This window comes from Panthera pardus, unplaced genomic scaffold (assembly GCF_024362965.1).
Source record: "Panthera pardus isolate Hobbes unplaced genomic scaffold, ASM2436296v1 HiC_scaffold_20, whole genome shotgun sequence".
NCBI lineage: Eukaryota > Metazoa > Chordata > Mammalia > Carnivora > Felidae > Panthera > Panthera pardus.
This window is the reverse complement of record NW_026526766.1, coordinates 39,205,240-39,226,858: the sequence shown is the minus strand read 5'-3', so window position 1 is coordinate 39,226,858 and position 21,619 is coordinate 39,205,240. Positions and strand designations below refer to the sequence as shown.

At 36.2% G+C, this 21,619-nt stretch overlaps 1 protein-coding gene across 12 annotated transcripts in view; it reads left to right on the top strand.

Moving 5' to 3' along the window:
* NFIB (nuclear factor I B) overlaps positions 1-21,619 on the top strand; it is a 450,264-nt gene that overhangs the window by 420,160 nt on the left and 8,485 nt on the right. For 8 of the 12 annotated variants that reach the window (XM_019415476.2, XM_019415480.2, XM_019415486.2 and 5 more), the window contains one exon: positions 8,870-8,958. The exons of the other annotated variants lie outside the window; for them this stretch is intronic. In XM_019415476.2, coding sequence (XP_019271021.1) covers positions 8,870-8,958 — 89 coding nt within the window. Of the gene's footprint in view, positions 1-8,869; positions 8,959-21,619 lie in introns of those variants that run through there. 12 annotated transcript variants of the gene reach the window in all.

Sequence of the window (21,619 nt, the reverse complement as noted above, 5' to 3'; positions counted from 1 at the left end):
CTCTTAGCTGTGCTTCATGCGAAATTCCCAAGTCCTGCCCAGTTGAGGACCAAGGTAGCAGACCACGTATATCAAAGGTCACCACCTGCGGAGTTCAGAGAAAATCATAAAGATGATAGCTTAGTCAAGATACTTGACATCGCGCCAGATTTTTAAAAAGCAAAACCAAACAAAAGAGTGAGAACTAACTGAAAACATCTGTACACAGTTATGAAAATACCAAATAATAATTAGTGGTTTTGCCAGCCATTGGCTTTTCAACATAATTCTCTGGAATGTTGCTTTTTTTCACCTCTAAAATTGCTATAATATGAAATGTGTTATAATTACTATAATATGGTTCTATTTGACAAATGTGTATGTTCACTGTGTTTATTAAAAAAAAACATGTAGGATTTATAGGTTTAGAAACTTGTTCTTTTCAAAATCATTCCACATATTTTCAGAAATATCTTCATCATGGGATTTGCATTATTCTTTATGACACATCTCTACTTTCCAGTTAATTTTTAATTCATAGAAACATGCCTCCTTTAGCCCCAAACACATTTAGACTATATCCAATTCCACGTATTTAGAAGCAATCTTCCCATCCCGCTGTGCTAACCTGTGGCAGCTTTAATTTCTTTTATTTACCACAGATGACTAACTTTAGAGGCTCAGGTAATTATGATCACAAAAGTCCATCATGTAAAATTCACTTTGTCTTTCGCATATCCGAGGATGAATCGAGAACACTTGGCAGGCATCAGGAAGGTATGAGTCTTAATGTAGATGGAGATCTGGGCACATTTTAATTGAAAATACATATACGCGAGTTCCAGAACTACCAACTTTTGTTATTAAAGACCACCATTTCTTATTTAAGTGGGCAATGTCAAGTGAAGACCTCTTACAATAGAAATATGATTTGTTTGGTCAAATGCGGTTGATATTTATGGAACGTACGATGTGTATAGATCCTCGGAAGAAAAAAAAAACTATAGAAGGGTCAGAGCTAAAAATGAAATGTTCAATTCTATTTAGAATCTGCATTTACCATGCAGACGGATAATTTGTCCTGTAGATGATGAAAGAGTGCTACTTTTTGACATGAAGAAGCCCAATATGGCAAATTTATAATGAGCTACAGTTTTGAGGCATGCGGAAAATGAATGTATATGCATCTCATACTATCCACGAATATTACTAAAGTAAGGTTCCAGTTAAGAGATTATTACTTTTCTGCTTTTAAATTTTGAAAGAATCACTGAGATGAAGTTTTAGGCTTACTATCTAGGAACAGAGGGACAGAAATACTTTAAATGACTTCAGTAGAGTAAAGGTTATGCTTTCCTACAGCAGAAATGAGATTGATTTACTGTGTCCTTTCATTACTTTACAAAGATTTAAAAGAGACCACTCTTGTAGCAGCAGGTTCTAAATGCATTTGGTTTAAAGCACTCAATGATGAATGAAAAGGAAAATCAAGGGGTACATGAAATAAAGGTAATCAATCATTTTATATTAGCTAGGAGAAATTCAAAATTAGAAAGGCAATGGATTTAGTCTGAGAGAGTTCTTTTAAACATTCCCCATAGCCTTTAATATACATGACCCCTTAAGAATAAATATTGTCACCAGGTACATTCTTCAGTTTATTGGCGGCCTCTTTATAAAGATTTATCCTTTTAGGTTATGAAAAGTATTGATGTGCATTGTGCAATGCTATTTTTTTCTCACAAAAGAACTTTAATATAGCCTACATAAATTAGGGTTAACAATAAATTTAAGATTGTTGAATAATTTTGACTATCTTATAAATAATCTTTCCACAAAATGACAATAAAGGAGACCTTTCAATATAGTCATTTCAAACACACAGGGATACTGGCGTTCTTAAATTGAGATGGCAAATATTAAAATTAACCCAATATTCCACTTGTAAGAGTAATACATCCATATTGGCAAATCTGAATACTAGAAGCACAAAAGCATATACTTTTGTACCCATTAACTTGGTACACATACAGCTGTTGTTAGTAATGCTATACCTCAGTGCTCCTTAAAATGGTTATTACTGATTAATGTCGGTTGCTAACTGCCTTGAAATACTCGTGTTTTTTTTTCCTGACACGAGAATTTCACCTATCATTGTAAATATGATATCTCATTTGAATCCAAAAAATAATCCGTAATCATGAAGACTATTTCAAAAAGATTCACGTAAACGAGTTGATCATTTGCCCTGACAAACAATCCTCTAATTATAATCATCAGCTCATGCCAGCTGATCAGGACTTGAATTTTTCCTTTATCTCCTAACATAATCCTGTGTGTCGCGTTGTTCAGGGTCTGGAACTAGACTGTCTCTGGGATGATTGGCTTCGTTCCTGCGTTCACTGTTGGCTTGGGGAGGTCTTAAAAGCAGACATCAACTGGAGCTTCATTTTTCTTTGACTTTTCTATGGGAAGGTGGTGTGGTGGCTTGAGGAACCCCTGGGTCCTGCTTTGGCAAACTGAACTCTTTGGTCTTTCCTGAGAAATGTCTTTTTATGATTTGGACCTTTTTCAGAAGTGTCCAGGATCTCCACGCTGACTTAACTTCACAGAAGCTTAGTAAAATGCAGTGTTTCTCTTCCTCGTGCTGCGAGCACACTGTGCACGTTCCCTGTGATAGGCAGTGAGGGGACCCACATGTCCCAAGTTTTGTAGCTGAGAGAATGGGAACTACATGGCAGAGCGTTGGACTTCCCAGAAATTATTTTATAATCCACGCTAACAATTTTAGTATGAGTGGCGAACAGGAGGCGGCTTGCTCGAATTAGCACCAGTACCTTATCTGGTCAACCTCATAATGAATCTGTTAAAATTGTAGGCCTTCTTTCTTTGCTCTTATTGGAAGTTGCGTGATAAAAGAGGGTCTAGTCAACTTGATTTTCACCATTGTATTTGAGTGCAAGGTTATAATAAAAATATGAACCTTCACTGTTACACGTTAGTACAACATATAAAAAAAATCTCACTGCAAGTGGGAAATAAAAGTTTGTAGCTAAGAAGCTTCTTGTTCAGAAGTAAAAGATTACTAATCGAACCAGGTATTGAAAAGCATATGAACCTGGTACAGATTTGAGGTTTTTGATGCCATAAGTGGGAGGTCACTTTTGCCTTCCGAAAGGGAGACGACAACGTCACACGAGCTCTAGTTTATAAGATGTAAGACTTATTTTCATAGTCTCAAAATTATAATCTCCTGATTATATGTACACTACTTATCATTAGAGCTCATGAATGAATGGCCTGATCAGCTCAGGTCCCTGCATTATGTACACAACTGCATGGATTTTATCGGTGCCTGAGCTTCAGCATGTTACATCTCTTGCATGCTATCATTTCCATTTCAATCACTGGGCTACCTTATATCAAAATATTTTCAACGCTTTCCCTGGTATAATTTTCAAACTGGAATTTGGAAGTGCTTTTCATTACGCTGAAAATTTCCGTTGCACCAAATGGCCTTCCTAAGAAATTGCCTCTGTAGGAATTTTTTTTTTTTTAAATTAAGATATTAATTGAAATATCTTTGCAACGTTTGTCCTGGCAAATGGCAAAGCCAAAGCTAGGTACCTTGAGACCACTGGAAAGGTAGTCTTTTATTAGAGGCAAGCAATCGAAAGGACACTAGCAGACTATCAACAAACTTTTCAATAAAGTCAGGAAGCAGGCTATCAACAACTTGTGGCTGTTCTTATTGTGTCTGTTATCATAATTGACAGCTTGACGTAAAACCCTATCACATGACTTCTGGGTAGGTATGTAAATGGATAAGAGGTCACTCTTCACATATGCTAGCTGGAAAGGAAACACATTTAAAGGAAGTTTCAGTCAAAATAACGGCTATGCAAATGTTTAGCCTTTTGGCTAGTTCTTATGCTTTTAAAAAAAACCTCCCGTGGTCTGCTTTATCATGCCTTCATTTATTTATTCACTCACTTTCAGTATTTATCAAATTCTAGATAAACTAATTAATGTAAAAATAAAATTATGTTTACCGTAGCCTTACATCTCGATCAACAAGATCACAAGGGAAAAATTATCTTGTCCTCTGAAAATATTTACTTTAAAAGATCCAAGTTGAATCAAGGAAGTAGAGGAGATTCTGAAGGTTATAATTATCGCCATTTTAGCCTTTATTCTTGGTGGGGTGGGGGGCACATGAAGCATAGGGTAGGAAAAGAACAGTGGTAAGCAAATCAGTATCTTTGGTGAGAACCAGGGATTAGGAGTCCGGAGGTTTGGCTGTAGTGTTGACACAAACAGGGCATGTCTGATCTTGGACGAGTCCATAAACTTGACTGTCCTGTATCTTTATCTTGGAAAGGAAAATGAAGGGGTTGAACTTCACAATCTCTGAGTTCCCTTGAAACCTTACATTTTACAAGTTAAACTAGTCTCCATGTGAAAAAAAAAAGAAACCTCTTCATTTGCTAATACTTAGGATTTATGGTCAGTTACGTTTATGTAGTCCATGGGCTATGCACACCCATTTAATGTAATTCTACTGCGCTAGCTAAATTAAATATCAAGAAGCATGGGTTCCAGAAATTGACATTAGAAGTAACTTTAAGGTACCAGGATGATCTTGAATCTCTTTTTTTTAAAAAATGTGTTATATGTTTTACATATAACAATTTTATTCTGAACGTTCTGCTTGTTCATTTAGAGGCCGTTTTATTTGCTCCATGGTGAGTAATTAATAAAAGCAATAAAATAAAACTCTACTAATCTGAGAGTTAGAGGAAAGTTTGAACATTGGATTGTTTATCTTTTAAGCATCCCCTCAAAAGCACCTTTACCCCCAAAAGTCTGTTTCCTTGAGGCTATCTGTAGAAATTAAAACAAAAACAAAACAAAACAAAAAACCCTAAGAACGTAAAACACACCTTTCAAGATATTCCCTTGAGGGTCACTGTAAACTTAAAAAAAAAAAAAAAAAAGTGAGAAGGTAAATTTGCCTGTGTTGATTATTCTGTTTACAGTTTAATGGTTTATTGGTTCAACTGAGAGCTGTTGTCATCATGAGGGACTGTTAGTACATCGGCCTGTTTGCTGAGTCTAGCAAAATAGAACGTTTTGCTTACCTTCTTTCTTTTGTTCCCAAAGCTAATTGCTAAGCATTTAACAAAAGCCCCTGTTAATAACAATGGAGGGCCCTCATTTGAATAAACAAAATCTTAACTCTGAAATCACAAGCAATATTGATTCTTTATAGCTGTCAGCTACCTATGACTAATGTGGGTATAGCGCAGGAAGGGATAATGACCCAACTCTTAGGTGTTTTTTTCTTATGTAGATTTTTGAGGGAAACTGCTTGAACCCATCCTTGTAGGCAAGGAACAAGGTTCTCATTCCAGAGTCTTGAGAGAATGCCATTCTAAGAACATAGGCAGGAAAACTTGACCTTCACTTCTTCCTTACTTGTTACGTAGGTAACCCTTTACTCATAGCTTTCCTGGAGGACAATCTTACTTCCTTACTTCACCTTTTGCTTGCTCTTGGAATTCTGGGCATAATTGTTTTAATGTAAATTTTACCTCAGTTTTCTAGACAGTCTAATTTCATTGTGATAGATGCATAAAATTAAAGGATTAAAATTATTTATGGGAGTGTGCATTTCTATAAGGATATGCATATGCTCAGGTCTGTTAAAGACTATAATGTTACAAAAATAGGAATTGCTCTCCACCTCCATTCAAACACACAACTCTTACAGACTAAATATTTGAACTAATCTGTACCTAGTGTTTTCTATTTGATTACTATTGGAGGAAACAAGTAATTTCCTTTTTTTTTTTTTTTTTTGACGAAAATACTTGGAAAAACCATTACAGTGTTATTGAACCCTATGTACTACTTGAAATTAAAGTCTTCAAATTTAATTTAAAGAGAATTGATAGCTACATTATATAACAGTGACTCTTTCACATGACAGAAATTGAGGAATCATCACCCCAACCTCAAATAACACTATCACCTGTTATTGTAAATTTATTTAGAACATAATGTAACGAGTTTTTGCTGTTGGGAATAGTGACTTATACTAAGAACATTTAACATGCCCCCAAAAGAAGCGTAATACACCTAGTGTTAACTTTTTATCCCCGAGATTCTATTCAAAATTTGCTGAGTCAGAACTATCTTCCTCAAACAGAGTCTTAGTAATTGATCTTATTAGGAATAAGAGTGAAGAGTGATTTCTAGTTTAATTATTCAGTTGTTTCCCCTGCCACACCATCACCTTTAAAATTAAAATTTCACTTCGTCAGGAAGTTCATTAATTCAAAGATGCTTTATGCAAAAGAAGGTTAATTAATAAATTAAAAAAACATAAAGAGTGAGGGTCTTGCTTAAGTCACCTGGTTTAAGTAATTTATAACACATAAGCATGTATAAACAGGTCTCCTCAGAAATTTTTGGAAATGTTGATAATGCTACCCCACAATCTAAAGAACTAATAAATAAATCTAATTTATATTTTTCGTTCTCAGTAACCGAGAGGAAATTAATTTAATACTAATTAATATCCTGACAATTTTTTTGGCATCTAAATCATTGCTAACTACTATGTCTAGTGATTGTTTTGTATGTATTTCATCATATTTTCTGTTTTGAAAAAAAATTAACCCTATTGAATTTATCTTACGTATGGATGAAAGTAAATAGCTATGGTCAGGTTTAACCCCTTTGGGACTACTCTTAGGAAAGAAAAGCCCCCAAATACATTGATTTTAAATGTTACAAATGTGGCCAAAGATAGCCCCCTTGACATTTGTTAGGGTGGTAAACAAACAAATAAACAAAACATTAGCAACACGAACAACAAAAAACTAAGCAGTTTACAACACATCCTTCCAAAGAGACACAGTGTTCCTGTCATTGCTTGTGAGACAAGTCAGTTAATCAGTGAGTAATATTTAGGTTCTCCTGGCGTCATAAAAGCATCTTTTTCTGAAGATTTCTGCAACCTAGGCTGCGAGCCCCACAGAAACTCACCTGAAGTTAGCAGAATTACCATGAGCTCTGCCTGAATATACTCCTCCATTCTTGAGAATGTTTAATTGACTAAAAACTAGGAATTTCACTGACTAGAGTAGAATCAATAAGTGGTCCCTAAGGTAATCTTGACACAAAGTCAAGGTTTTTTTTTTTTTTAGCTGTTTTTAGATCTTTTTCATAGTACTGCTTTAAGAAAATGCATTTTGAAAGAGACAATAGGCTTACTGTTACTGTAAAAAAACAGATTGCCCCATCACACTGCATTTCTGATTAGATGATTCATGTGGAGCACTTAAAAAAAAATCTTGCCATAAAGTTTGTTATCTGTTTGGTTTTAAGACTAATCAAGCATACATTTTCCCTATTATGCAAGTATTATGGTCCATTTTAAGAATATTTTTCATTCTAATTTAATTTCTTTACCGGTTTATGGCTCCTTTATGAGTACATTGTGAGAAGAATCCGCACATCCTATCAATCTGTTTGCCTGGCCATCTATCTACCGACCTACCTGCCTACCTACCTACCTACTTATCTTAAGGGAATTTTTTCAGTTCTTTATAAAATTGCTTTCACCTAAAATATCAATATAATGAAAACATGTGTTTTGGAAATTTTAGATGGTATATTTGGAGACTCATAGACCTGTAGAAAAGGGTGCAAAACAATTATTCTAAAACTCCAGAATCACTATTACTCACAATGTGTAGAACCTCATTGGTCTAACAGGAACAGTAAAGGCTCTTAATAGCCATTTTTTTAAGCCATAGCATTATCAGAAAGGATTACAATAATTTATCAGGAGTTTAAAGGCACTTTGGCTGCAATCATCACCTTGTGGAAATCCTCACTGAAACACAGCAAACAAGGTGCAGTGGGTTGCTCTGAATAAGACATCTTTTCAATGCAAGATGCAGTTAATTCACAGCAAGGCTATCTAACGATACAAACCATGATTTTCTAGTGGGGTTTCCCCCCGGCCAAAGCCAGATAAGTTTACTTTCATAGGCATACAAATAAGCAATATATCTTTTCAATAAATCTGCTAGCACCGTAGGGCAGCTGTGAACCAAACAGAGCTGGATAGGGTTACTCGAACCCTCTTCCGAAGGGCAGAGCTGATGATTCCAAGATCTGGGAAGAATTTGTTTCAGCTTGTACTCAGTGCATTCCTGGCTCTATTCAGATGTGGTAAAGTATTTTAAATGCCATTACTCTGAGTTTAAAATCAAAGTAGAAATCCTCATCAACTCCTTCTAAACAGTGCCACTTTGACTGCAGCAAAATTAGGAAACATCTAGAAGGGAATACCTTGATGCTTCTAAGCATAAGCTAGGGAGAATGTATAAGGTGGGACCTTTACTCCTCTAAACTGCATGTCTTCTGTGTTTTGCAAACTGCATGCTTAAAGTTATTGATTATTTTACTCAGTGCGGATTATTTGGTATGTTGCATAAAAAAAGCTTTTTTTTCGTTTTCTTCCTAAAATATATCTCTCTATTGAATATTAACGTTTGCTTTTATTTCAGCTCAACTTGTACTCTAATAATGGCTAATTGTTATGTTCTAAGCACTCGTTTCTCTTGTATGCTTTAATTAATAGAGTGGCCTATTGCAGTAGAGTTTTCTAAAAAGAGTGTCTAGGAATTTTGCTTTGCAGAGTAAGGTTTTTCTTTTGCTTTTGTTTTTGTTTTTGTTTTTGTTTTCCTTTAAGCTGCCTCTTGGGAAAGTAAGGTTAATGCCATGTACAGTACTGGTTTGCATGTATTCATTTAAATACTAAAAACTGTAGAACTGCTCGATCCATATCTGACTGCTAGGTTTCAATTGACAGCTGAGGATTTGTGACTGGACCATGAATCAAAACGGCAGGCATTTATACCCCAGTACCAGTGAGGATACATTGGGAATTACTTGGCAAAGGTAACATTTTAATTATTTCCAACCCTACACTTACACCTAAAAGTTACATGAGCTATAGTGTTTGTTTTTAACCAGCTTTACAGAAAATATATGTTAAACATGTAGTTGTCTGGGCTATCCCACCGCTCTTTCCCTACTCTCCTCCTGTATTTCTTTTGTCAATGCAACTTCAAATTAATTTGGGACTATAACATCTGCTCACTGATCATTGGAATTTCCAACTGCTGTCAAATGTTTTCAACAATTTATAATTTGGGGAGGGGGCGGGGAGAAGATTTGACACCTAACATTTCAGGACCTAAAAAAAATGAAATCATAGTTTGAGGGAAGACTTCTCAGCTATTTGAGGTCTAATAAAGCATTGGGTTTTTCACATTATGGGTTCTTCTCATTTCAGCTCTTTCCTTTACTGCTAACTTTAAACCATTTTACTAGTCAGTTATCCCCCTGTTGGAGGGGAAAAGCTAGAAGAAAATTTCCAAATTAGTTGACTTAACTGTTATCAGCGGCGTTCGTTAATGTTGGAGTCAGACGATTGTTGAAATCAACAGCTAAAGAAGGAATTTGGTTTAAATGAAGTTTTTAACCTCTGTTCATTGATATGAACCATTGAGAACTGAATTTGTTTGGTTGGCTGAGGAAATGATCCTAAAACCAGTTTCATCTTCAAAATTAGTTTCGATATATCTCGTGTATTGGTTTTGGAAGGTAGTGCTGAGTCAGCTTCTTATGTATTATGTTAATAAAGAACGAATTGTGTCAAATTGGCAAATTAAATAATTAAAATTCGTGGTATAATCATGTGTAATAAGAGATAAAAATTTCTAGAAGAGCGTGAGGGAGTCCCATAAGGAGTTCACCAAATGCAGAGCCAACGTAATTTTCCAACACTGCTATGAGTCTGATGCTGTATCGTAAAAGTACGTACTCAAAAATCAGTTGTAAGTGGACTGCCGAACTCCATTTCACGTGACAGAAGCTGCTGAAAAGGAGAATTTAAAAGAATGGAATTTACAGAACGTCCACTTTTCCTCTGGTGAAAACCGAGACAGCTAGTTGGATTCAGTTTTTAAAACTTCATGAGTTTTTATTAATGCATTTCCTAAAATGAATACGATCTGACTTTTCCTCTTCTTAAAGATTGGTATACATCCACTTCAAAAGGTATTCATTTTTACATATTTTCATTTTTTTCCCCAAGAAGCTTATATAATCCCTCCATTTGGAAAAAAAATACAATATATACTTATAAAAAAGAAATTAAGCACAAGGAGAACATATTGTTTAAATAGTCTTAAAAAGAATATGAATTAAATCCCATGAAAATGTCCTATTTAAATAGTCTTAATTGGTTTTAAATTAATTTAATCGGATTTGATAACACCATGTTTGGATTTAATTTTATTAAATAACTTTCTCATAGTCCGTGGTCTCCATGTCAGTGAGCATAAAAACCATGTCTGTGTACAAATGTTACCGTATTTATAAGAATTGCACGTCAGATGGAGTGTACTCATGTCTTTAAATGTGGCTATACCTGTGTGAACCTCTAAATCTATGATTACTGATTGACATTTACTTATCTAAAATAGGATAGTACCTTTATAAAGTACATGAAAGCCAAATAAAGGTATCAGTTATTGGTTATTTGACATATAACTGCACCGGGTTCCTAGTAATGTTTTGAATCAAAAATTGACATCCCAGAAAAGGAAAAGGTGAGTGGACAACGAATCACCCTATGTATCAGAGTGGATTAATACAATGACTAAACCCAGCTTAGGAGACCATTGTTCATGTTACAGAACCCCTTCTTGTTGAAAAATTGGTGTGGTAATCAGCTTCAAGTTATAAGAAGTCAGAAAGAAATTTAGAATTCATTTTGTTAAGATTTTTTTCTTCCCCCCTCAAAGATAGTATTTTTTTTTGGTTAATTGGTATGATATATAGACTGGCTTTAATCCTTCAAAGAGCTTTAAAAAGGTAGCTTTCGGCTTGTTCCCTTTTTATCGTGATTCAGAAGGCCCATAATTGATAATGGCAGGCATCACGTTCGTACATTCAACAGGTGTTTATTGAATCTCTATGGTACGCTGTCCCAAAGGCTGTGTGACTGATTCAGGTGCTCACAGTTCTTAGAATCTAAGTATTATACAGTTTACAATAAATATACTCAAATAAGACAGCAATTTGCTTTGCTCTGTTATAGTTTCTTCTTTTTTTAAATAGGCTTAAGTAGAGTCCATATTTGATAATACAGATAAGCCATGTCTGTGGCACAACACGTTCTTAATTCATTCATGGTTTATAGTTTGTACTCTGTGGTCATTTATGAAAAAAATTTTTTAGAAAGGATATCAAAAAAGGAAATCAGAAACTTCTGCAATATTACTACTACTTTTAAGGGGATAACAGACATCTAAACTCATCGAGGCACTGCTACAACTTTAAAATGATCTGATTAAATAGAAAATATCTGAGGAATGTAGAGCAGTTCAACCAGAGAATTAAATAATTTGCCTTTGTCATAATGGCATAAAGAAAATATCAGGTTATTTTTGCTGTGGCTGTTGATTTTTGGTTTTAACACAAGGCGATCCCTGGAGACTCTATACTAGAAAAGGACAAAGCAAAGAAGGTGTTTTGGTTTTGCTTTGTGTTTGGCCTTTGCTTTGTTTTATTTTGTTGTGATTGTTGTTTGTCGCCATTACTCTCTTGGTCCCACCACTCCTCCACAGTGGCCTCCTTTTCTGCTTTACATGAATCCTCCCCTGGAGGTGTTTCCATGTCAAAGGCAGCTCCTTTTGCACGACTGAAAATGGCAGTGAGGCGAGAGCCCGAGAGCCCTGCACGTGTAATTCAAGCTGGAAGATTTCCCCTATCCTCCTCCCTCCTTGTCCTGCCCCCAACCCCATGTATAAACATTCCCTTAGGAACCAAAGCGACTCAATCGGAAAGTTTTCACAGACTTATTAGGTTGCTACCCTGAAGGTGTTTTGTTGTTTTGACCTTAGCATTTTGTGAAGTGTGTGTGTGTGTGTGTGTGTGTGTGTGTGTGTTGCTTGCACCTTGAAAGTGTGATTTTTTTCTGTCTAACCCAAAGGTCAGGTACTGCAGTTAACCCAGAGTGAAGTTTGTTGGTGAAGGACTCATTTCTTGAGTCAGGAGGGGCTCAGCTCTTGGGAGGGTAATAGGTGAGGAGTTGCTTAAGCTGTTCATAAGAGTCCTGTCGTGTCTGTGCTTTGTCCTCCGATGTGGACAAATGACACTGTTGCATATGTGAGTTATGTGGGTATAAACAAATACAGCAGTTAACTCCCTAACTGGCTTGCTTTCTTGAGACTATAGCCAGAGCATGCCTTGTACTATCAAGTATGAAAGAGCAATGTAATTGAATGAAAAAGAAAGCTGAAGGACAATCCAAGAATAATATAAACAGAAGTTATTTTAAAACATTGGAGGGAGTACTTTATGCAAAAGAGAAACTGGATTTATTGTTTCATTCCCTCTTCTTTCCCTTCACCCCTTTCAAGAGAAGCAAAGCCACAAGTGAGTGGCTGTATGTGTCTGATGGCTTATATAAACATAGAAGAAGCCTTCAGATGGCTAAAATAAACATGCGCGTGTTACTGAAGGATATGTTTACACAAACCATTTGCTCAGCCTCTGAAATAATGAATAAATGAAGATTTCACTGAAATAATTGGAAGGATTTTTGTGTCTCTGCTGATGCCATAATTGAATGGCACCAAAGAGACTTTTATCAGCTCTTTTCCATGTTACATGTGTTAGCAGCTCCTTTCTGTGAGTTGAATACTTCATTCTGTAGTTACTTTACACATGTTTTGGTAAGAAATTGTCGTTTATTACTGCAATTCTAGGGAGTTGCTTGATTTCCCAGGAGAAATTTGGCAGCCAGTAAAGATTATTTGGATCTGGTTGGTCAGGAGAGGGGCGGGGACAAAAAGAGGGGGTAGGAGCATTCACTTCATACATAGAATCCTAGAATCCTATTTGCATAACACTGTCCTCAACCATTTACCACTTCCCTTGCTTTGCCCATAAGATGGTCTTTGCAAAATATATGTCCTCAGTGATATAAGAACAAAAATAATCTTCAGTATTGGGTTGCAAACCATATGTTTGTGTGTAATGTATGTGTGTGTGTGTGTATGCACGTACACGTGTGGATCACACATGTGTGGATACACGCATTCATGTGCGTGTGTGTGCACACACACCTACACATGTGGCACATGTATGATGAGGAAACACAGCGAGTTTCCTGGTGTTTCCTGTCCGCAGGTAGTATTAAGAGTTAACTCTTATTTCAACATTACACTTAGACCATCCCTACAAATTCACTAGGTTAGCATTTCCTGCTTTCAGTTTGTTATCTTGACACATAACTACGGCACAACAGCTGGGTTGTTCCTGGAGTTCCTGGGGGGAGCTTTATTCTCAGAGTGCTGAATTTCCTTTTCAGCTGTCAGCTCTAAAGTGTGTTCAAAATGTTCAACTTTTTACACACCATTCTGGGCCCCTAGCACCACTCTGGGACTATGATAGAAGTGCTGATCAGGTAGATGCATGGAAGGATCTTTGGTTCAAGGAGGAGGATTGCAAAAGCCAAAAATGCACATGCTCACCGTTTGGTACTGGAGCTGCTAGCTAGTGTTGTTCCTCGTATTTGAATATTCGTTTTAAAAGAATCACTCCATTCTCATCAAAAATTATTTGCACCTGTTATGGAATAAAAAATGTTACCGTCCTTAAACACTCCCTGGATCCAGCGTTCACACACACACACACACACACACACACACACACACACACAGTATCAGTGATCTGGCTGTTGGAAAATACATTGGGGTTCGCAGTAGTTTTGCCTAACTTTCTCCGTTTATAAAGAAAGATTTGCACAACACAACATTTCCTTTTTATCTAGGAAACTCTTCAGAACACTTCCTAAGAAATTAATTGTATTCCAGCCAGACTTGCATGCTGCCATCCCACAGGAAATGGGTCAGCAATCCATTAAGATGCCATTAGATAATCTAATTTGGAACTTAATCTCTAAATTAACCATGCTCCATACTTGAAGCATACTTGAGAGAAAGAAAAAAGTTTACGTTTGAATCGATAGGGGAGCCGAAGCGTGAAGAAGGCTGTTTGTTTTTTCTGTAGCTGTGGTCACGTCTCAAGCCGTCTGGTAACCAGGAGAAACCAGACATGATGTAATTCCAGATTGAACTTGAACTTCAGGGACTTAGGAGAGGGGAACAATGGACCATAGGAATCAATAATGTCCATTTTCCACATGATTATGTTTGGAGCTTTAAGTTAACCTTTATGGGAGAAGCAGCGGGATCTGCAGTGTGACCAAAATGAGATGATCCAGAGACAAGATGTTAGAGGAAAGAAAACAACTTTTTCCGTGATATTTTCTGAGCAGCACTGCGGATTCCAGCAGGATTAGAAAAGTTCCCGCTCTGCAGTAAACCGGTGGCCTGTTCAGAGCACTCTTTGTTCGCTTAGGTAGGACAAACTTAATCTTATGTTTCCTGTCAGATGATTTTTGGCTGCACTACGGGAGAGGGCGGAGCGTGATTCAGAAAATTCCCAAACGTAAACCTTGCCGCTTAACCCTTTGCAACGAAAGAAGGACATTTGAACACCTCCTTTATTTGAAGATGTTTTAGGGAAAGTGCCAGATTTACATATGCATTACTTCCGTCAGGAGTCAGCTCCTCCCGCAGCCAACACCCCTTTTAGGAGCTGACCTTTTGGTTTTCGTGTTTGCGAGTGCTGTTAGTAGGTATATCGTGAATTTTTTTAGTCATATTTACTTAGATAAGAAAGCATATGAATGAGTAAATATACTACTAAACATACGAGAAAAGAAAAGGCAAAAAAGCCTGTTTAAGTCCCAGAAATCGAAGACCGCAAATTTTGAAGATTTGGGAATTTGCAGAAAGTGACAGTGACTCCCTCCTTTCTTAATTTCTGTTTTACATGAAGGAAGATTGTCGTTGTTGTTGTTGTTGTTTTGTTTTTGCACGTGTGATTCTCTCTGCACATATATTAGCAGGCATAATATAAACAATGTGTTCAGTTCCTTAATCGGTTGTGGTTTTATGATTCAGAATTCGGATCCAAAGAAATTCTGTTATTTAGAGGTGAAATTACACAAGTCACACTGATTTTTGCTTTTACATGAAAATCCCTTGGGAAAGAACAGGCTTTTGCTCTTGTGTAAAACTTAACATTTCTTTTTAATTTAGTATGCCTTGGGTGATTTTCTCTAGTGAAAGGCACTATTTGGGAGCATTATTTTTGCAGAGAATTTTGTCTGCTGTTGGAGACTCACATATGCTAATCAGGGGAGCAGGCGCACTGGTAACAATAGCATTGAAAGGAACCCAGGGATAGAGAGGAATACAGACCAGAGAAAGGATGGAAATCCACATGTCGGGTTCTCTGCTGTGGTAAGGTCTGTGGGAGGAGCTCAAATAACCACTGGGAGCCTGATCATGCTAGATTTTTTAATTGGCTGAAACCTCCCACAGCCACATAAAACGTTACGGATGTGTGCATGCGTGTACTGTGATTTATTTACAATTAGCCACCTTTGTGGGAATTCTCTATCTCTCGTTTTCAGTTCTAAGACATGAAAAATCTCAAACGTAATTTTTTTAAAAAATCAACTTAATTCGGCCTATTTAGGGGACCTGTATTTTCCTTATGTCTGAAGTACACATTTTAAGGAAATAAGTTTTTACTATTTTTAAGGATATAGGTTGCCTTGTTGAAGGGTCTTCTAGGATTTTGTAAAAGCTTTTTGCTAAAAGAGTCTAGTAATTATAACGACCACATTTCATATTTAGCTGCAGTAAATGTGCCCTGCTTATTTAGTCGCCCTGTGCTCTTCATTAGATATACTATTTCACTGGCATAAGCCATTATTTTACTTAGAAAATGCTGATACCCACGCATGGCAAAGTCAGCATTCAATCCAGCGTGCTCCAATAACAAAACACATCTGAAACAATTGAATATAAATTAATGAGCTTTGATGGCCTACCGTTTTGATATGTTATTTCCAAAATCGTTGGTCCCCAAAGAGTAGCCATAAAGAAGGCTATTTACCTACTTAGTTAAGAAACAAATCCGTTTCTTTTTCATTACTATGAAGTGGTATTGCTTGCAGTTAGAATAATTCCATGAGCCACCTGCAGTTTATGATATTTGGTGTTTCCCAGAGAGCCCACAAGAGTACTTTGCAGTTCAGGTAAGAGCCGGCCAGGGAGCTTTCTGATACAGATTATTACAAATAGTAATAATCATTAGAAATCATCTTGCATGCAAATAGGATCATTCGGATAGCAATAATGATCCTTAAAAACGGGAGAAATAAATCGAAGGAACCCAAGACCTGTGTAAAGCACTTTGTATATTTTACTTCTAGTTTAGCCTCATCTGAGGTGGAACTCGACAAGCGGATTAGACATCGAGCCACATCTGCACATACAGGAACAACGGCAAATATTGTATTCAGCTGAAAAGCATCTGGCATTGGATAAATCAAATACAGTGATTTCTGTTAAAATTTGGACTCAAGAGCCATCTTTCCCTGGGAGTTTCAGTGTTCTAAATGATACGGACCTTAATTCATAGAATCTCTTATATAATTTAGGGATAATATAAGTTCTTGCCCAGTTGATAAAAGTAAAGTTTGCTTCACAAAAGAGGGAAATGAGGTAAAGTGTAATGGGGAAGAATGCAGACCCCAGAACCACACTGCTGGAGTTCAAATCCTGGCTTCTGTAACTTAACAGCAGCATGACTCGGGCAAGGCACATAACTTCCTAGCTCCGGTGCCCTCATCAGTCAAATCAGAATTCAACTGGTACTTTTCTCATCGATTGATTGTGAGGATTGAAAATTCATAGAACAGTGCCTGGCAAAAAATGCACACCATGTAAGTGCTAGCAACTAGTGTATTTACTAAGTACCATTTTTTGGTCCTAATACCTTAATGAGTTTATAAATACATTCTTACTATGTAATAACATATAATAATTCTTATATGTATACATATAGGTTCTTAAAGCTTCTTAATGTATACCTATGTATACCTTATGTATACATATATATATATTATATACATATATATGTATACCTTATGTATACATATAGGTTCTTAAAGGTTCTTAAATACTACCCATATATTCCTCCAACTGGTGTGACCTAGCATGTTTTCCTAAGACACCATCCATAGCATTTGTATCGTGTTGAAGTGAGCAGCCAATCCAAACGCATTCCTGCACAACTCGGGATAGCACGGCTTTTCTAACTTAAGGAATACTTCCTTAACCGGCCCGTGATTGGTCTTTCCAGGTAGATTTTAGCCGTTGCTAGGGGAAATTGTTGTGCATTTTGGGAGAGAGATCCCAGTAGAGATGTGTTACTTATCGTAGCGATGAAATTAGGAATGTTTAGCTACGGAAGTAAAAATCTTTTCTTTTTGGAGGTACCTAAAACAGGTGCAGAGGAATTAAAGGCAAATCCTCCTTTTAAATTAAGGTAGTTATTTTATTTACTTTCTGTGCTTTTTGCACCATTGCTCATTGTTATTTCTATCTATAAGGAATGTAGCTCCTAGGAAAGTTGAGATATTCCTGAATATATAAAATCCTTTGTGCTTCATTCTTGTATTTTTTATGCTTGTTGAAAAAGAAGCATACTCACTATCTTTGAAGTAAATATAGCAGTTTTAGGATTAAATCAGTGTGTGAACTCTGAATGGGCAATGTTATTATTCCCCTAAAAAGTATTAGTGTGCTGGATATTTTCACATTTTATAACATGCTTGCCAAATGCGTTACCCAACTCACTATCAGACAAACACAGGCTAGTAATAAATGAAGTTTGCCATTCTGATAGCTCTTATTTAAAGCCATAGTTGAAGTGAAGCCTTTGACTTTGTTTGGTTCCTTACTCAACTTATTACTCCATATATGTTTACTTGGCACTCCATGGTTCTTGGGTGGTTACTGAGGTAAAAGCCAAGGGCCCAATTCTTTTTGGCCGAGAAGACACAGGTTGCACAGCACAACCATCCAATGTTGATTTGCCCGGAGCAGTTTTCTCTCTTTCTTTCATTAAATGGCATAGAGTCTATTTACTACTTGTACATACAAAGACCGACTCCTTTATCCAATTTATCCAGGGATATGAAATATACAAATAGTGTATCATTTTTAAAAGGAAGAAATGGGTATCTTCTTACCCCCATAATCCTCACCATAAGGTCACTGTAATACAACTTCAACTGGATTTGTTTTCAGAGGATATATATTGAGTTTCAGAGTTGCTTGATCACCCAGACCAAGCACATATTCTGTGCACAAGTCCGCTGCACCATTTCTTAGGTTGTGATCCAGCTGTGTGGGGCACGGGAAATTCACTGTCTCCTGAAGCAAATGTTGTCTTGAGGAAACTCTGTTCAAAAGTTCTGTCTAATGTAGGGTCAATGTCTGGCCTCCCAGGGCAACAGTATAATATAGTGAAATGGCCATGGGAACCAGAACTGATTCACATCCGAGGTCTAGGTGAGTAACTCAGGGCAGGTTAAACCTCAATTTTCTCATCTGTGAAATGGGACAATGGCAATTTCAAGAGTTCACTGAAAAAATTAAGTGAGATAGTGGATGTAGAATACCCAGAATGGCATCTTACTCATAGTAGGGCCTCATCATGGTTGTCTTCTGAAAGTTTCTCCCTTTATGCTAATTCTTTCCACCTGAACTATACATTTCTTTCCAACTCAACTGTTGTATCTTCCCTGTCTCCCTTCAGCTGTTCCTCAGATGACATGATTTGGTGAGTTTCTTCATCAAAGAAATGTCACAGAGTTTGTTTCTCTTGAAGAGTGATGCCTAGAAGCAACACAGCGCTTCAGAAGTAGTCTGATCAGGATAAAATGGGCTATCACCTTCCATTAATGCATCTCAAGGTCTAAATAACTTGTTTCTTTGCTTCTTCCCTTTTTGAGGCAGCCACGTCATGCATTTGGTGAGAATAATGTGAACATACTATCCATGACATCAGACATTTTTTAGAATTTTGATCTAACTTATATATACCTGTTTTGTGTATAATGAAATACCTCATTATATACATAGAGTAGAAGTCATTAGGGTGAATTTTCCTTTGTGTTAAGGTACAAAGTATCTTTTTTGCTTTTTTTGTGCCTGCTTTTTTACTTTTTTTCTTTTATTTTTTTAATTTAATTTTATTTTTTAATTTACATCCAGGTTAGTTAGCATAGCGCAATGATGACTTCAGGAGTAGATTCCTTAATGCCCCTTACCTGTTTAGCCCATCCCCCCTCCCATGACCCATCCAGTAACCCTCTGTTTATTCTCCGTATTTAAGAGTCTCTTATGTTTTGTCCCCCTCCCTGTTTTTATATTATTTTTGCTTCCTTTCCCTTAGGTTCATCAGTTTTGTATCTTAAAGTCCTCATATGAGTGAAGTCATATGATATTTGCCTTTCTCTGACTAATTTCGCTTAGCATAATACCCTTTAGTTCCATCTACATAGTTGCAAATGGCAAGATTTCCTTCTTTTTGATTGCCGAGTAGTACTCCATTGTGTGTGTGTGTGTGTGTGTGTGTGTGTGTGTGTGTATACACACACACACACACACACACATACAAACACACCACATCTTCTTTATCCATTCATCAGTCGATGGACATTTGGTGTGCCTGGTTTTTTAAAGTACTTTATATTCTTTTCCATTTTTAATGGTATGGCCTTTATATATTTTCTAAAGATGTGTTTTCAGCTTTTAGTTACGCTTATCTTCTGTTTGCCTGAAGAAAAGGTGATTCGGCAATGGAAAATGGAATGAAAACAAAGTCTATGCGTGTTTGAAGATCTATTGGCTGAAGTAGCTTAATTTGACCTTGAATATTTTGAGGTCTTTCAATTATGTTCGCACATCTCTTAATACATAGAGGCACAGATTATTGGATTAGACATAAGATAATTCTCACTCCACTATGGATTAAAACTATTAAGCACTTTACATATAATGAGCTTATATATGGAGATACCTATGAGTATGTGTGTTTATTTTATCCATACTGGTGACCATTAGCATGGATTTATACAAGAGGGAGTTAGATATGTAAACAACACTATTACATTTTACCTGAAAAACTATGCAATTTGAGGCATTCTCTTTTTGAGCTGAGATGATCCAGATTATCTTGTTTGATTAAGCTTTTTTTTTACATTGTTATCATAATCTTTGAATTTGTCTTAACAGACTTTTTTCCCAATAGGACTACCAAAAAGCTCTAAGAAATGTCTGTGCTTTGTAGTTTTGAACCTCACCTATAAATTGGCAATAGGAGACTTGTAAAACTCATATATGAGGTCTGCATAGTGTTAATGTTTGAGATTTATTTTCCCCCAAAGGTTCATAAACAGTATTGACAAATATATTGCACGCTGCAATTTTGACATGGTCATAATGTAGGATGGGAGGTTTGAAAGATTGAAGTAAACATCTAAATTGAATTTGTTAGATATTCTGCAGCTAGAGTCCTGTTAGTCACTAACATCAGTTTGTTTTTATTGAGCGTTTTCCAAAGAATAATCCGTGTCTGTTTTTAGAACCTCATAAGAAAGCTCTTGCAAAATAAACCCTGAATTCTTGTCCTTCCTGCCATTAGTGAGACCCAGTTCTCTATGTAAGGAGTCACATCTATTTTCAGTCATTAAAATATACTTTGTATTTCTAAAGAATGCAATCTCTCAATCTCTAAATGACTTTCTAGAGCCCATTTAACTTGGGACTCAATTTTGCGAAGTGATCTGCTTGTTGACATTGTCTTTTACTGTCAAGGATTTTATCGATTTCAGTTAAGTCTTTTTGTTTTTCATACACACTTCCCATGTTGGGTTCAAACTAATGGATATATGTTTTTGTAATTTATTTTATTTGCTAAGAAATAATTAGCATCAGCGATAGCCAGACTCTACAAGGATTAATAAGACAAAGTTATTTTCCTTATGGAGCTTACCTTTCAGTCAATAAGATTATCACAGATACAGGTAATTATGATATGAAGTAATAAATGCTATAATTTTACTGTGTAACAAAGTGCAGTGAAAGTACAGTTGAGGGGAAAATAGCTTTCATGATGTATCATATAACATTCTCTCCCAATCAATCTTGCAAAACACAGAAATGGAAGATGTGTGTGGGAAGAGAGAAATATGTGAAAATAATTAAGTCTCTTGGAAAAGGTTTCGATAACAAGTATTCTCATTCTTTCAAATTATGACTTTCCATCAGATCATGAGGACATATCTTTTTAGTTTGAATTATTCCTCCTTTGAATTCTTATTTGATGATTTCCCCAAGAGTTAATTTTTGTTAATACTAAACGTCTCTAATTTTAAGTTTAGAGATGCCTATTCTCTTTTTGTAGGGGGCCAAATCACAATGTATTCGTGCAAGTATGTGATGATTACAAGCCACGCTTTTAAAAAATACATAGTTGGGTGTGATTTGGAACACTTGGGTGATTTGTGTATCCCAAAACTTTATTGATCATCTACCATGTGCTGGTATTATAT